Below are 17,158 nucleotides of genomic sequence, written 5' to 3'. Positions count from 1 at the left end.
CTGATAATGCGTGGTTAATTAGTCCAAACTAAAAAGGTTTTTTTTTTTATATTGACTTTAGATCTCTATTGAGAAGGTATTTCTTGTTGTTACCAAAAATATCCAGTTAGCCTCAAAATTTCACTTTCTTCTTTCAATGAAACTCACATAGGCATTTGAAACTTTTTAAAAATGATACTTAATATACTTTCCTCATATGCCCAAGTGAAATAATTCTAAACTCATTAGTCTCTCATTTTGCTCCAGTAGATACACATTTGACTTCTGTTGTAAAAGCTATGATCAGGACTTAGCACCAGAGCCAGGAAGCTGACATCTGGTGTGTCTCTGGGAAATGTACAGGACATTCTGTGGCCTCTGTAATAGGCACATGTTACTTAGAGGCTTAGAAAACAGCTTGGGGGAAACAATCGCTCAGAAGCATTTTACAGATAAGATGCCTGCTCACATCCAATAGATAGACCATAGTAGACCCAGGAAACTACCTCTATGCCCAAGGTGGTGTTTTGGTTCTAGTTAAAAGTCCTCCCTCAAATAACAGGGTGTGTAATGAAGGCTTGACCTCGTAAAGTCTTGATTTTAAAGGTGCATCTAATAATAGCCCTCTTAATCGTTTAAAACTACTTCCAGATCATGTATAGTTTACCATGTCTTCTTTAGCTTGTGGAGGCCCTTGCATAACAGAAAAATAGCAGTCAGCAGACTGTGCATGCACAGAACTTACAGCAGCAGCCTGTATGTGTTTGATTTTGGTTAAGATACATAAAATCATTTTGCACTCATCCATTTGCCTGTGCGGTTTGTGATCATTAAAATCATGGGTTCTTCAACTTGTTTCTCCCTTCTGCCAGTTGGTAATGGGCACACCTCAGAAATTTTGCTTGAAGGCTACTCTAGTTTCATTTATGTTTCTGTGATAAAATATTCTGACAAGAGGCAACAAAAGGGAGAAAAGGGTTAAGTGGCTTAAATTCGATGTTATGGTCCATTAGTGAAGGGAAGTCAATGCAGGACCTTAAACAGCTTGTCACATCTGAAGTCATTAAAAGAGAGAAATAAATTCATGTAGGTTAGTTTACTTTCTGTTCTGTGCTTTATCTTGGATTAGAATGTTCAGAATTTTTTCCTTGGGTGATGGTGCCACCTACCCTAAGATGGATCTTTCTGTATCAATTAATGAAGACAATCTCGAACCTAATATAGATTATTTCTCATTCAGACCCTCTTACCACATGATTCTATGTTATTTCAAGTTGACAATTAAAGGCAACTATCACAAAGACTCTGAGACACTTCATATATCTACAAAATAGGGTTTGAATTTGTTGAGATGTGTAAATTAAATCCTGAGTTGACTGCTTGTCCCATGGTGTGGAAAATGATGATAGCTGCTATTATTGTTAGTAGGTGTCACATTTTATTAAACATACTAATTATCACTATCAGTTATGCATTTGCTCATTTTTATAGTTTGTTTAGGTATGAGGGCAGTAGGAATGATGACAATGATAATATTTATTTTTTTGCAATGTCTAAGGCAACATCAAAGCAACAGATCTGAGTGACTTTCCAAAAACTTGTAACATCTGAGTGGAAGACAAAATCAAGATCCCTAGAGTCACATCAACATTTTTATTTTAGTGTGTGTGTGTGTTTGTGTGTGTGTGTGTGTGTACATATATGTGTGGTATATATACGCATGTGGCTTTGTACCTGGTACACATGCCCGTTGATCACAGGTCAGCCACACCTGTCTTCTTCTATTGTTCTTCACTTTACTTTTGGAGACAAAGTCTCTCACTGAACCCAAAAGCTTACTATCTTGGCTAGACTGGCTGGGGAGCAAGCCATAGGGATCCTCCTGTCTCCACATCCGTGTGTGGGTTATAGAGTTATACCACTAAAAGCAGGTTTTTAAAAGTAACATTTTCACTTATTCCTTGAACATTTCTAAGATACAGAAGGAGATTTTGATTAGATATACCACGACTATATCCTTCCAACTCCTACTCTCCAGGCTCCCCAACATACCTACTTTTAGACTTCATGTTCTATTATTATTGTTATTAATCTATTTTAATTATATTTACATTTTATTAACATTTATATTATTATAAATTTATTATTATTTATTGTTGTTGTTGTTATCACTTGATTCCAATCAGAGCTGACCACATGGACCTGTGTGGCCATTTACTGGGGCATGGGTACCTTACCGTTTCTCACATACCCCTCCCAAATGAGTGACTCCCCTCCCTCAGCAGCTATTTACTTTCAGTAGCTCCCCTACTTCCAGTGTGCATTGGGAATATGTCCACCTTCTGTGGTTGATATTGTGCAAGTCTCGTGTAGACAAACACAGCTGCTATGAGTTCCTGTGATCAAAAACCCTGCCATTTCCAGAAGACTAACTTTTACAATACTTTTTCCCATCTTCAGCTCTTACACTCTTTTGACCCCTTCTTCTTTGATGTTTCCGAACCTTGGATACCCTCATCTGAGGCTTAGAACTCACAATCATTTATTCTCAGCAGTTGGACCAGTTACTAGTCTCTGGGTTAACCCCCATCACTGCAAAAATAAATAAATGTCTCTGGCTGAGATTGAAAGCTGCATCAAGCTATGGATATAAACATAAATATTGAAAATACATCTTGATAAGATGACCGTTTGGAGAAACAATAGTAGGTCTGCCTTTAGGGCCTGTAATATCCTCACTCATGGTCTCTGGACCAGAATTTCAATACTAGGCATGAATTCCATCCTGTGAAGCAAGCCTCAAAAGCCATGTATGCCAGAGTTCCAAACTCACTCCTGTTTGATTAGCAAACACCTTTTCAACCAAACCATCTCCTCCCTTAGTCAGTCCCTCAGGCTATTATTGTTTTAATTCCCCCCCCACCTTAATATTGGTTTCTGACTATAGTCATTTACATAAATCTCAGAGTCATTACTGTGCTAGGCAAGGCTTGCCATTGACTCTCTGGCTGTAAAAGTGCCCAGGTCACTGCAGTGTTTGGACACAGTTCTACAGGCCCTGACATATTCTGCTTCCTTCTCTTGCACGAGGTTTTTCATTTTATTTTTTTTATCCCTTTTAAGAAGTAGTGAGAAAAGTGATGGCAATCTTGCCATCTCATCTGCCAGGAGAATTTACCAACTTGCTGCACTTGTTTCACAGTGCCTTCCAGAAGTGAGGATGTTCACAGAAAATCGCCTCTGTCCACAGCAAACACATAACCAGTTATTTAAACCAGGTTCTCTCTCACCCCCACTTTAACTGACAGAATGCATACTGAGAGCCTCTCTTTCCCATTACCCTTACATTGCCATGAAACAAAATCGAGCATCTGTAGACGATTGAGTGAATGTTAATGTGGCTGATTTGCCAGAGAGATGGAAAACTAAGATCTTTTTTATGCCCAAACACAGAAAATCGCCAGGCATAGTGCAATACTGGCGTGGACAATGCCATTTTATGCCTGTCTGACCAATCTCAAGGCTATATCAGTAACTACTCCTGATAAATCAGACTAAAGATGCCAAGGAAATCAGCGTAATGAAAATGGGAACTGAGTCCCAATGTCATCAGTACTGCTGCTAAACTTGTACCTCCATTGAAAGACTGACTCCTGGGAATTTCTATTGAGAGGCAGAAGAATTTTTCTTACAAACGAAGAGACAGTTTGCAGAGGAAAGCTGAGCAGAAGCCTCCCTTTCATCATGTGCAAGACCCACATCACCTCATGAAAGGATCATCGTAGAGTTTGTCATATGCAATAGTCTTTTTTAATATTTATTTATTTATTTATTTTTTAAGATTTCTGCCTCCTCCCTGCCACCACCTCCCATTTTCCTCTCCCTTCCCCAATCAACTCCCCCTCCCTCATCAGCCCGAAGAACAGTCAGGGTTCCCTATGCAATAGTCTTAAAGGCATACCTCAAATTGCCTATTTAGAAAGTTTCAAGCAAATTTCAAACCTTTTATTCTTTACTCTCCTATCTGTAAAACCATTAAAAAAGAAAAAAATCCAACCAAGCAAACATATAAACCAACAAAAACAAATGCTGTCCACCTCAAAGAATGTGAAGAAATTTTTGTCAGTTTATATGGCGCTAAAAGAAACTATGCTATCTACCTAGAAGGAGGGGAAGGGTTTTATTGGTTGGCTTATAGATTCATTCTTATCTATCTCCAGCACAAGACTTTAATGATTTGGCATGATCTTAATCTAACAAATAACAAAACACAAAGACCTTTGCAGTTGGGGGTCGGATATACTTGGCTGTTTAGATACAAATTCAGTTTGTTGCTGAACTTTTTTCTACCTGCAGTTCCTTGGCTGTAGATAGGGAATGACTGTCACTTCCTTATGCTGGTATAATCTGAATCAACACTATGAAATAATCATTTAGTCCTTACTATTGTGCAGGAATTGGTATCTTCCATATTAATTTTTTTTGTTGTTGTTGTTGAAGCTTGGTGAGGTGACATAGGACTTTAATGCCTGCACTTGGGAAGCAATGGCAGGTCTCTGAAGTCAAGGCCAGTCTTATCTACATTGTGAGTTGCAGGCCAAACAGAATTGTATTATGAGACCTGAAACATTTTGGTGAATGAATTAATTTTAAATTCTAAATAATTATTCTGGCAAGCACTTTAATAATGACTAGATAATTTGTATAAAGTAATATTGGTACACACACACACACGCACACGCACACACACACACACACACACACACACACACACAAACATACAGACACACACTCAAAGGTGACCACAGCAAAATGAAGCAATTTATAGAGAAGGGAGCCAAAACACAGAGATGTCAGATGGCCATATGACATGCTCAGGACCACATGGTGGTATATACTCAGGAAAGTTTGAGTGTAATCTTTCTATCTCATGTCTTAGAAAGCAAGCAAAGTATTTCACAGAGTCTATGCACTGACATAGAAATCATCACTAATTTTGCTTTTTGAGAAAGGACTAACTAGGATGGAGAAAAATAATATTACAGACAAACCATAGTATAAATTTTGTTGAAAATAATTTCTATCTTAAAATATACATGGATTTTACACAAGTATACTCTTGCTTGGATTAGAAGTTATCTTATGTTAAAAGTCAAGCTTAGATTTGCTGTTTGTCAGAGGAAATAAATAAATAAAATTTTTATTTTCTCTCTCTGACAAACATATTTTACCACTAAGAAACAACAGCTATGGTTAAAGGATGGAAAATTATACACAGTAAATGAGCAAAGAAATAAGCAAGTATAGGTATTCTATTTTCTGAGAACATAATTTTCAAAACAAAATCAATCAGAAGAGACACTCATTAAAGGAAAAATTCCCAGAGACGATATTACTGTTCTAAACATTTATGAATCAAGCACATTGTTATCCAGTTTCTTGAAGAAAATCTTGTCAGAGCTAAAAGTCATGCATTGACCCCAATAATTCATTCTTATTCATAGTTATATCCTCAGATAAAAACTAATTAGAAAAACTCTGAAGATAAATGACATTATAAATCAAATGTATCTTTCTATAGAACATTCTACCAAAATAATGAAGAATAAACACTTCTTTTATTTCCCTAAATTTTGTTTATTTATTTTACATCTTGACTTCAGTTTTCCCATCTGTCCTTTCCCCAAAATCCATCGCTCCACATAATCCTCTTCCTTATCTATTAAGAAAAGGGCAGGCATATGGATATCATGGATATCAACAAAACATGATGTGTCAAGTTGTAAGACTAAGCATCTTGCCTTGTACTAAGGCTGGGCAAGGCAACCCAGTATGAGGAATGGGGTCCCAAAAGTCAGTAAAAGAGTCAAAGACAGTCCCTGTTCCCACTTTTAGGAGTCCCAGAAGAAGACTATGCTACTCAACTGTCACATATATTCAGAGAGCTTAGATCAGTCCCATGCAGGCTTCCTGGTTGTCAGTTTAGTCTCTGTGAATTCCTATGAATTGACTTTTTGGGTTTTCCTGTGATGTCTTTGATCCCTCTGGGTCCTACAATTCTTTCTCCCTCTCTTCAGCAAGATTTCCCTTACTTAACCTAATGTTTGTCTATGGCTCTTTATGTCTGTTTTCACCAGTTGCTGGGTGAAGCCTCCTCTCTGGTGACTATAGGTCTAGGCACCAATCTATGAGTATAGTGGAATAACATTAGGCACCATTATATCAGTATTATTTCCTACAGTAGGGTTTGGTTCTATCCAAGGTCTCTGGGCTATCTAGCCTCTGGGTCCTGGTGCTCCAGGAAGTGACAAGAGAGGGTTCATTCTCATGGCATGGGTCTCACGCTAGACCAGTTATTGGTTGGCCACTTGCCCAATCTCTGTGCCACCATTACCTAGCACATCTCATAGTCAGAACAGACTGTAGGCTGAAGGTTGTGGCTAGATTGGTTTCCCAATCCCTCCACTTTAAGTCTTGCCTGATCACAAGAATTGACCAATTCAGGCTATATATATATATAAATATACATGGATTTTACACAAGTATACTCTTGTTTGAATTAGAAGTTGAATTAGAAGATATATATATATAGATCTATATCTATATCTATATCTATATCTATATCTATATCTATATCTATATCTATATCTATATATCTTCAATTGCTAGGTGTCTTAACTGGGGTCATCTTTGTAGGTTGCTGGGAGTTTCTCTTGCAGTAGATTTCTCCATGGCCCCCAAATTCTCCCCCTTTCCAGTCATCTCTTCTAGTTCTCTCTCTGACTTGGTTCTTCATGTCCCATCCCCATCAACCTCTAGTGTACCCACAAAATCTTTTCTATTCCCCCTTCCCAGGGAAACCTGAGTGTCCTCCTTGGATGGTCCTTGTCACCTAGCCTCTCTGGGTCTGTGAATTGTAGCATAGTTATCCATTACTTTACAGCTAATACCCACTTACAAGTGAGTACATGCCGCATTAATGCTTCTGGATCTATATTACATCACTCAGGATGATTTTTTCTAGTTCCTTTCTAATTGCTTTTGAATTTCATGATGTTATTTTTTTGAACAGCTAAGTAAAACTCCATTGTGTAAATGCATACCATTTTCTTTACCCGTTTATCATTTGAGGGGCTCCCATAATTTTGAAGATGATACCAATACAGGTAGTCATACTACATGTAAGATGTTAGAAACTCTTTCTTTGGGACTTTTAGACTTTGAAATGAAATGTGTGGGTAAGGGTGAACTAATTCTCTGTCTCTTTTTGTATGTTGTTATTTAGACTCCAGAGGAGCTAGAAGATGATTCTGACTTTGAGCAAGAAGATTATGATGTGCGTAGCCGGACAAGTGTTCAGACTGAGGATGACCAGCTCATTGCTGGGCAGAGTGCACGGGTGCGTGGACATTAACCACTTTGGATAACTGCCCGGGGGAGAAACTCACACAAATCGCTCAAGAAAATTTCTGAACTTTAGGTGCTGGGAAACCAGAAATCTTTGGTTCAATAGTTTGGGGTATTCCTTGGGTAGCCTACAGCAATGCACATTGTTCATGATGGTAGCAACCACCACTATTCCCATTTTCTTTTAACCCTCCCCATCCTCTATCCACTAGATGTAGCAGCTGCATCTAAGTACTACATATTCTAACATGTATAGGGGATTGTATTTGGCTTGAGGGTAATAATTTGATAGACAAGGGCCATCTATTGCTTAAATTTTGAATTGCATCTGCCATAATTCTGAGTAAAATCTCCATGTTCAGAAATAGCACAAGAGGTAACAGTAAATGTAAAATTAAAGTACTCCTTTGTTACTGGCTTGATAATTGCTACTTAGTTTTGGGTAGAGTTGATAGGAAAGATCATGTTGATTCATGGGTATTGGGTAAAGAGAAATCTTTGTTTTTCCCTAATGCTTATCTGTTTCCAGGGCCAAGTCTTTTCTTAAATGATAGAAAGAAGTTACACAATGTTTATGAGTTTTGAGTTTTAGGGATGAATTAAGCAATAAAATATAACATATTTGTTAAACAGATGAATACTTGATGGCCTGGATCACAACACAAGTAGTATAATGCACACCCCACAGCTGGGCCAACAATGGGAATTGTGAAAGAAAAGTAAAAAACAAAAAAATTAAGAGAGTAAAATAAAAAGAACTAAAATAAAAAGAAAATGTGTTCCAAATGACTATACCTAAAACCCACTTTACCTTTTGTACTATAGACCTTGGTATCTTTGTTCTAGAGGCAAATGAATGAAAAAAAATACAGATGCAAATTGATAGAGACACAGGGGTAAAAATTCAGATACTACAGGCACATGGAATATGGTACAGTAGCACACAGATTTATTTTTGAGAAGAAGAGAAAAGAATTGTGAGTTCAAGAGTAACCCTGGCCAAATAGTAAAGACTTTATGCCTATAGCCAGGTACTGAGGGTGTTGTTCACTAGTAGAATGCTTGCCTAGCATGCACAAGGCCTTAACTGATGAGGGGAACAGAAAGTATAGTATCTCTGATTTCACAAACTTTGGTTTTGATCTATAAAAGCAAATGCTAGTAGCACTCTGAGAGATATGTGTTGCTTGAATTCTCTGACATTCAGACATATTTTTGTCAGATGTTACCCATAGGCTTCCTTGGCAACATTCTTTTGATGATGACTTGATCTTTATAGAATAATAGTACAACATTTGCCTTATAGTAAATGCTCAATAAAAGTCCAACTCTGATCATTATTCTTTGGAAAAAAAGGTCTCTTTTGAACACAGTACAGTGACATCAAAGAGTTTGAAAGAGCATAGAATCTCCATTGAAAACTCCCTAAAGATTCTTCAATCTTGCCTAAAACATGAACACTTGGGAAGGTCATTAAGCCAGAATCTTTTGTCTGTTGGCATACCACCAAACTAATTAATCAAGCCAATTCATCTTTAAAATTAAGTAAAACCAGCTTTTTCATGTCAATGACAAAGGACAAGTTTGAGTAATTCATCCAAACATTAATCAATTCTGAGTTAATTTTATTGACTGACTCTAGCCCTGGTTACACTGATTTGTGTTCCCAAAGAATAAGATATATTATACAAGCTTTATCTTGCTTTGCGATTGCCATCTTGTAAAGATGGCCTGAATAGTCTACATTTAATGAGATTAGGGTTCACATATTTTTCTCTTTCCCACACTATTTTTATGTTGTGTGTCAAGTCAGTGATAATGGATAAAAACAAATTTTAAATGGTTCCTCTTGATCATTATATTTTCACTCTGGTGTTTATTTTCAGAGTGAAATATGATCAGGGTCTACGAGAGTTAAGGACCAGGTTGTCTTATTTGCTACTTGCTAATTTGTCTTGGAGGTCTATCCCATGTTATGGATTAACATGCAGCCCACAATTCAAATTCTAATGTTAGCCCCAATCAGGGATATAGAATTATGACTACTAAGTTAGAATAAGAGGGCATTATCAAATAGCTAAGGTAAGAGATGGTTGAACTTTGGACCACCAGTGTTTGACAAGCTGCTAAGAACTGTGAAGGAAGTCAACTTTGTGTTTGACACATGAGTTAGGTCTTCCAAGTAGACAGTCTTTACTGATAATGGCCTTATTTTTATTTTTATTCAGGAAAATATTCCTCTCTGAAAAGGGCAAGGAAAAGAATGTTAAACCGGAAAATTAACTTTTAGCACCTTCTTCCAACATTCCTCTCAAATGTCAGAGAGAGGATTTTATTTCTTTTATATGGCATTTTATGATGCTTTTGTTCAGTGTTTACATGGCTATGAGTAGGTATTGTTGTATGTGCATATGTGGACTGGCACATATACTCAGTGTGTATATCAGAGGAGGACATCACCCATTGTGTTCTATCCGTCTCCACCTTATTCTCTTGACACCGTCTCTGTTACGGAAAAGAGGTTTCTGTGTTTCCCCCATCTCTTTCCAACCTTCAATTTCCATCCCCTGTTTCTGCCCAGGTACTGAGGATTGGGGTATTATGTGGTCATGTCTGACATTTTATATTGGTTTGATATACATGGATTCAGGTTCTCGTGTTTGTGCCATGAGTATTCTTAACCCCTGTACAGTCTCCCAGGATTTTGTCTGTAACACTTTGAAGGGAAGTAGAAGGAAGAATGGGATTGGATATGACAATCTACTCATACATAGAGGTTATCTTACAGTATAGTCTTAGACATAGCACCTTACACTTTTACAAAACTATTTTAGGCATATGCATGTTTTGACTTTTTACATGTCTGTGCACCATGAGCATAACTGATTCCTGTGGAAGTCAGGGAAGGTTATCTGTGGAATTTAGTTACAGATAGTTGTGTGTGGCCATATGGGTGCCGGAAATTGAACCCAGAGCCTCCAGAAGAGATAACTCATCACTTCAGCCCTTAACATGACATCTTAAATCTGTTTCTTCACATTTTGCCATAGTGTAAGTAGGTCAACAGCAATTCTCTGGCTTTTAACCTTAGTGATAGAATTTATTCCTTTGAGGGTGTGCAGAACTGACTGTTAAATATGAGTGCTGAATACTCAGGTAACTTTGCTAACTCTCTTTTGCATGCCTAATTTCCAATGTGCTAGTGCCTGTACAGGTGTGAACTCCATTCCTCATGTCAGTTTATGTCCTAGTTCCCCCTCTGATGCTGCAGGAAAATATGTACGATGAATAATAAAAACCCAGAGACAGATATTGGGGTTCAATCTGAAAACCAAAAAAAGCAAAGCAGCCAAGCCACTAGAAAAGTCTTACCTCAACCAAGGCTGGGCAACCACAGACTAAGCAGAATGAGCAGTCTAAGTCTAAGAAGGCTAAGCAGACTAGGCTGACTAAACAGACTAGGCAATCAGAGCCTCTCTCTCCTTCCATTTTGTTTTCCCTCTAATGATGGGATTAAAGGTGTGTGACGCCCTATTTTTAGGATTAAATGTGTGACCTCCCACTACCTGGATTCTTTTCTACATTGATCGTGTGTAGTCCAGGGTTGCCTTGAACTCCCAGAGATCCATCTGCCTCTATCTCCTAAATCCTGAGATTAAAGGTGTGTGTCACCATTGCCTGACCTCTAGTGACTTATCTTTGCCTTTGAGATCTCTAGGAAAGCTATATTTATTAAAACATAAATAAAATATCGCTATAAAGACACCTGACAGAAAACAACTTAGAGGAAGGAAAGGTTTCTTTTAGCTCAGTATTCTATATAGTCCAATCTTTGTGTGATAGTTAAGGAAACTGAAACAATTAGTCACATCCACAGGCAAGAGCAGAGAGTATATGCATGTTTAATGACAACCAACTTTCCATCTTCTCTACAGTCCAGGTTCCAAAAACAGGGTTATGGTGCTGCCCACTTTGATCCTGGGCACTGACATCTCAATGGATAGATACAATATGACATGCCTACAGACCTCAGTGGGAGGAATATCTGTTTTCCAATCCAAAGAGTAAGACTGGAGGTCAAAGTACCCAACTGTCAATTGTGGAGAAATATCCCCTTGAGTTTTCACCCCTTTTATAAATTTTCTTGCCCTTAAATCCCTTGTAATAAATTCTGCTTTTTGTCCCGGAAAATGATTCTTGCCAGTTTGAGGACCCTTGCATTTCAAAGGTGGACCCTGGGACACGTACCTGGAGATTTATATTGAAGAAGAGTTTTAATCCCTTTGAATGGCTGCTATTTGTATCAGTGACATGCACTTTGATCTCAATAGGAAGAATTTATTAATCATAAAAAGTGAATGATTGGCTGTCCAGAGAAAAGGCAGGGAACCTAGGACAAAGGCTTGAGTTCTTGTGGCTTTTGATCTTTGATGTTCCCAGTTTGGAACCAAATCAGCCTGGGTAGAGCCAGGGGAACTGTATATGCCATGTATGGATCCAGGCTACAGAAACTAGAGATCTCATCACCGGGACAGGAAACAGATTTGTCTCCTTTCCCCTGGCCATGCAAATAATTTTTCTCATGTTGCCTTAGATTGAAGGAATGAACAATTATATGTTATATATGTCACATTGAATTTGATTTTAATGTAGCCAGCCTTCTATTTCTTTTCTACTTATAATGACTTTAATGTGTTAACATTTCAAACTGCTGAGTTACATTGATAAGACCTAATTAAAACTCATGTGTTGCATTTTAATTTGATTAACTTGCAAATTTTGCAGTTGTGATCTACTGTTTATAGATAACCTTTTTTTAAATTCCAGTTTCAGAAAAGGTCAATAATGAATTTTTAAAAGCCAAGAGCATTTTAAGAATATTCAAGAAAAGCCTTGAGCTCATCGACTTCCACAGGGCAGCAGAGGCAAATGTAATGACACTTGAACTCCAGTCTCACCCCATTAAGTGCATTCTGCGGATCGAGCATCCCTGCAGTTAAAATAGCATCCCTTCCCTTGCAAATCTGCTTTGAAGGGGCCAGTCATTCCTCTGAAAGGTGTCATCAGAAAATGCCTGTCATTTCTGACGACCTCTCTTGAGTGGCATTGATGCCTTGGGCAGGAAGATGCTTAAACCATCTGTCAGAGGCCACTGAGATTCTGTTCCGAGCTGGAAGTCAAGGGAAGCATTTCTAGGAATCAGAAGTAGGACAGTAATGCAAATTAAAGAACAAGGGGCTGGAGGGTTGGAGAGATGGCTAATCAATAGCACCCACACACTGAGAAAATGGGGATGTTCTATCGGGAACTCACCAAGGCCAGCTGGCCTGGGTCTGAAAAAGCCTGGGTTAAAACTGGTCTCGCTGAACATAGAAGACAATGAGGACTACTGAGGCCTCAAGAACAATGGCAATGGGTTTTTGATCCTACTGCACGTATTGGCTTTGTGGGAGCCTAGGCAGTTTGGATGCTCACCTTACTAGACCTGGATGGAGGTGGGTGGTCCTTGGGCTTCCCACAGGGCAGAGAACCCTGATTGCTCTTTGGGCTGATGAGGGAGGGGGACTTGGTTATTGGGGCAGGGGGAGGGAAAGGGGAGGCGGCGGTGGGGAAGAGACAGAAATCTTTAATAAATAAATAAAAAAATCAAAAGAAAAAAAAAGACTTGCTACTCTTCCAGAGGACTTGAGTTCAGTTGCCCACACTCATGCTGGATGCCTATAAGCTACTGTAACTCTAGATTCAGAGGGACACACACACACACACACACACAATTAAAAGTAAAATAAAATAACATGTTTACAAAAATTAGAGAGTGTAGGTATGGTGCACCTACTTTCAGTCCTGGTACTGGGGAGACAGAAGCTGTGATCTTTGTGAATTCAAGTACAATCTAGTCTTCATAGTGAGTTTCAGGCTAACCAGGCATATATAGTGAGATCTTGTCTTAAAAAGAAAAAAACAAGCAAACAAAAATTAGAAAGAAAATCAAGGTTATTGACATTTAAATGGTAATTTAAGCAAAGAAGATCCAAATGCTATAGCTGACAAGAAAGTGCCCACCCTCCAATGCAAACATTCACTTTTATGTGAATGAAAGTATATGTATATTATTTCCCATGTGGGTCCTGAATGAACAGTCTGCTGTCTGCTAGTGGTCCTACTTTTTTGTTTTGTTTTTTTTTTTTGCTTTTTGTTTTTTTGTATTTTTAATAGAGAGAGGCAGTCAGTGAACAAACTTAATAATGGTCCCATAGGATTAGTGCTGCCTAAATAAAACATGAATATCTCTTTTGTGTGAAGAAGCTGTGTGAATCAAGAAGATAGGAGTACTTCAGATTAAAAATGCATATTTAATATCTGTTAGTTGAAGCCAAGTGAGAAATTTTAGGCCTTCTTTTTAACATGGAACTAAAAATAAAGTTTATGAAGGCTCTTTGTATATTATGAATCTTTGTAAAGTTTATGGAAATACTTTTGTAGAAATAGGAGCGGCGGGGCTGCGTCCCCAGCACCCTGGCCGCCTGCTAGCTTATGCCCGAAATAACAACACACAAATTATATTCTTTTAAACACTGCTTGCCCATTATATCTAGCCTTTTCTAGGCTAACTCTCTCACCTGGACTAGCCCATTTCTAATAATGTGTGTAAGCACCCCAAGGTGTGCTTACTGGGAAGATTCTAGCCTACGTCCATCCTGAGTCGGAGCTTCATCGCATGTGTCTCTGAGAGCAGAGCTATCCCACGTCTTTGAGGAGTCTTACCTCACTTCCTCTTCCTCCTGTTTACTCCTCCCACCTATGTTTTAACCTATCAGGGCAAGCAGTTTCTTCATTTAATTAACCAATGAAATCAACAGATTGATATATGACACTCCCACATCATACTTTCAAATATTTCCAAACATAGCATGTTAAATATTTTAACTAGCATATTTCTATCAGTCTTGTTTCTACTTTATGCAAACATACAGACCCATACTATATGAGGTTCATGTGAACATGCATAAAAGTCTACATAAGTAAACCCTTACTCTCTAAAATTTTATGGAAGTTTAGTAGGCATGACTCTGTTAGAAGGTACATCATCCAGGTTCCTATGAGTCCAAGCTAACATTTCTCTGGCCCATGAAACTCTATCATAAGGGTATATGACTTGGTAGGCAGAACTGAACTTCAACTGCCTTTTCTCCACTGGGCTGAGGTCTTTATACAATTTGTGTATGGCTATAAGGTAATGTTGTTGTACACAGTAGTGAAAAACGTTTTTTGGCTCACTGCCTTGGTTTGAATTCTCATTCTCCAAATTATAAATTCTGACCAATCTAATTCAGGGAATTGTTCAATTGAGACTCTAGGCTGTATCAATTGGGCAGATGGAGCTAACAGGGGCAACTTCCTTTTGCTTCTTCTTGTGGACTACTAAACAAACACACATTTCGAATACCTTCATTTATTCACTTAACAAACATTAGATTCCCTGCTTACACAGCCTTTGTCTCTTTTGAGATCTCATGGATAACAGAACTATAGGAGAAGCTGAAGAACTATCCAAAGACCGTGTCTGTCAAATCTTTTGCAGGTGGCCATGGGCAAACATTTCACTTGGAACATAGTATAAAAATAGTGTTTAATCAACAAGTTTGATTCTAACTTCTAGTATGATTGGGCATCATATAAACCTTGGTAGTTATAGCCTGTAAATCACTCATGAATATTTAAATGATCAATTACCTGATCCTTGCTTGTAGAAGAAATTCAGGATAGATAGCTGAGAGATGTAAACCACAGTATGTTTTATTTATCTGATTAATACATTCCCATGTATCAAGGCTGTTTCTGTACAAATATCAGTGACATTGAACATATGGCAAACAACACTAATGCATGACTCAACACAGCTATCTAGCTCTTGTATTTTCTTCAAAGAGAAAAATAATAGCTTTTTTTCTTTAGGGATACTCAGCACCATGCTTAGGAACTACTCTGCATGGTGGTGTCACCACTGAGAGCAGCACATTGATATGAAAAGTGTAGCGCAAGTAGACTGACAAATGGACCCTTGTTTACAGTTAGAGAGATGATTGAAGTCAGAGGATGACTTTGTTCAGCATCATCTGGGAATGCACACATTGGTGACTCAGAGTTTTCTGCTTCTCACATCATTTGCAAGTGACTGGAGAAGTGTTTCAAGTATTGATTTGGGGTTTACAAATATATTTAGAAGAATCAGCAAATTTGCAAATGAAGAGTGTGAAAAGCAAGCAGACTCCTCTTTTTTTTACCCTACATTCCCTTACCCAGCAACTTCTGCAATTCAACCTTTGCTTTCTAATCTCATTCAGCCTCAGCAGCCCCAATCCCTGAAAATCTGAGAGCCCAAATGCTCTGACACTTGAAACACTATGTATTATGTTAAATATAAATATTTTTTATATTTCCTCAGTATCTTGGAGTTTTCCATTAGGGACATTCTCCCTAGTCTAAATGTTTTCTGTGTAGGCATCTTAGAAAGGGGATAGAAATCTGGACTTCCATTTCAATGCCATCATATATTCAAAGGCTCTCCAAAGAGCCATGATCATCCAGGAAGATGGGGTAAGAAGGAATAAAGGACACCATCCACTAAATTTCCTAATAAGGGAATAGATATCTTATTTGTGTCAGTTTCCTATTGATACTTTCATTTTTACTCAAAGAAAGTCTTTTCACGGCACACTAGTTGGATGCTCAAATATTGTTTAAAATTCCTCTTCTTCCCAGCAACAGAAGGATTTTTTCCCTTTCCTCTCTGAATAGCTTTCAGCATTGAAAGAGGTACATTCTTTCATCTGGTAAAAGTTTCCTGAGACCAAATATAAAAATTGTTAAGAATAGATTCTTTTGAACAAGTGTATGCCATCAAAGAGACAGGGAAGCTCTGCTACTGTCAGTGTGTCTGCACTTGGATCTCTCCGTATCATTTATATAAGGGGGCGGGGCTGGAGGACCTGTTCAGCCTGTCCTCTTGTCTTGGCTGCAATAGAGAAGACACACATCTTCTAGAATGACGAGGCATCATATAAACCTTGGCAGTCTGAGTGTGCCATCCAATGGGAGCAGAGTGAACATGTAGTTTTTAATTCCTTCATCACCATTAGTCATGCTTCTCCCCCTGTAACCCACACAGGCCATCATGGCGCAACTACCACAGGAGGAGAAAGCAAAAATAGCTGAGCAGGTGGAGATTTTCCACCAAGAAAAAAGCAAGCTGGATGCTGAAGTGGCCAAGTGGGATGACAGCGGCAATGACATCATTGTGCTGGCCAAGCAGATGTGTATGATCATGATGGAGATGACAGACTTCACAAGGTGAGGCCCAGAGGTAGGGAGATGGCCATGTTCTTGCTAAACCCACATGTGTAGCACTGGCTATTCACAGGAAAGCCTGTTGAAATAGTAAAGTGCTATAACAAAGAAAGGTGAAGCTCTTAGTAATTTACACTTACAAGTCAAGATGTTTACCTGTGGAGGGGAGTGGATTCATTTCTGCTTATAATTATGATTGCTTTAGTTATCTATTATAAGGCACTCATAAAAACAAACCCCCAAGGGTTGGGTAACTCATCTGTGTTCTGTACTGGTTTTAAATATGTTTAAGTACTATTCTGAAGAAAAAGTGAATGTTTTGTTAATTTCCTGTTGGAAAAATATGTGCATGTTTCTATGTGCATTTGTTTGTTCCATGTGTTCTAACAAAACATGACTTAGCACTGTCTTTGGCTCCCATCTC

The 17,158-nt window shown here is 38.3% G+C and overlaps 1 protein-coding gene across 1 annotated transcript in view; it reads left to right on the top strand.

Annotated features, from left to right (window-relative positions):
• The window catches only part of Ctnna2 (catenin alpha 2), a 983,267-nt gene that overhangs the window by 915,422 nt on the left and 50,687 nt on the right, over positions 1 to 17,158 (top strand). Inside the window, exons 13-14 of the mRNA XM_050162003.1 lie at positions 7,265 to 7,378; positions 16,556 to 16,737. Of these exons, the coding sequence (XP_050017960.1) occupies positions 7,265 to 7,378; positions 16,556 to 16,737 (296 nt within the window). The remainder of the gene's footprint in view (positions 1 to 7,264; positions 7,379 to 16,555; positions 16,738 to 17,158) is intronic.

Source organism: Alexandromys fortis, unplaced genomic scaffold, assembly GCF_014885135.2.
Source record: "Alexandromys fortis isolate MF-2015 unplaced genomic scaffold, M_Fortis_MF-2015_v1.1 scaffold_105, whole genome shotgun sequence".
NCBI classification, from domain to species: Eukaryota; Metazoa; Chordata; class Mammalia; order Rodentia; family Cricetidae; genus Alexandromys; species Alexandromys fortis.
This window is presented reverse-complemented; position numbering and strand designations above follow the sequence as displayed.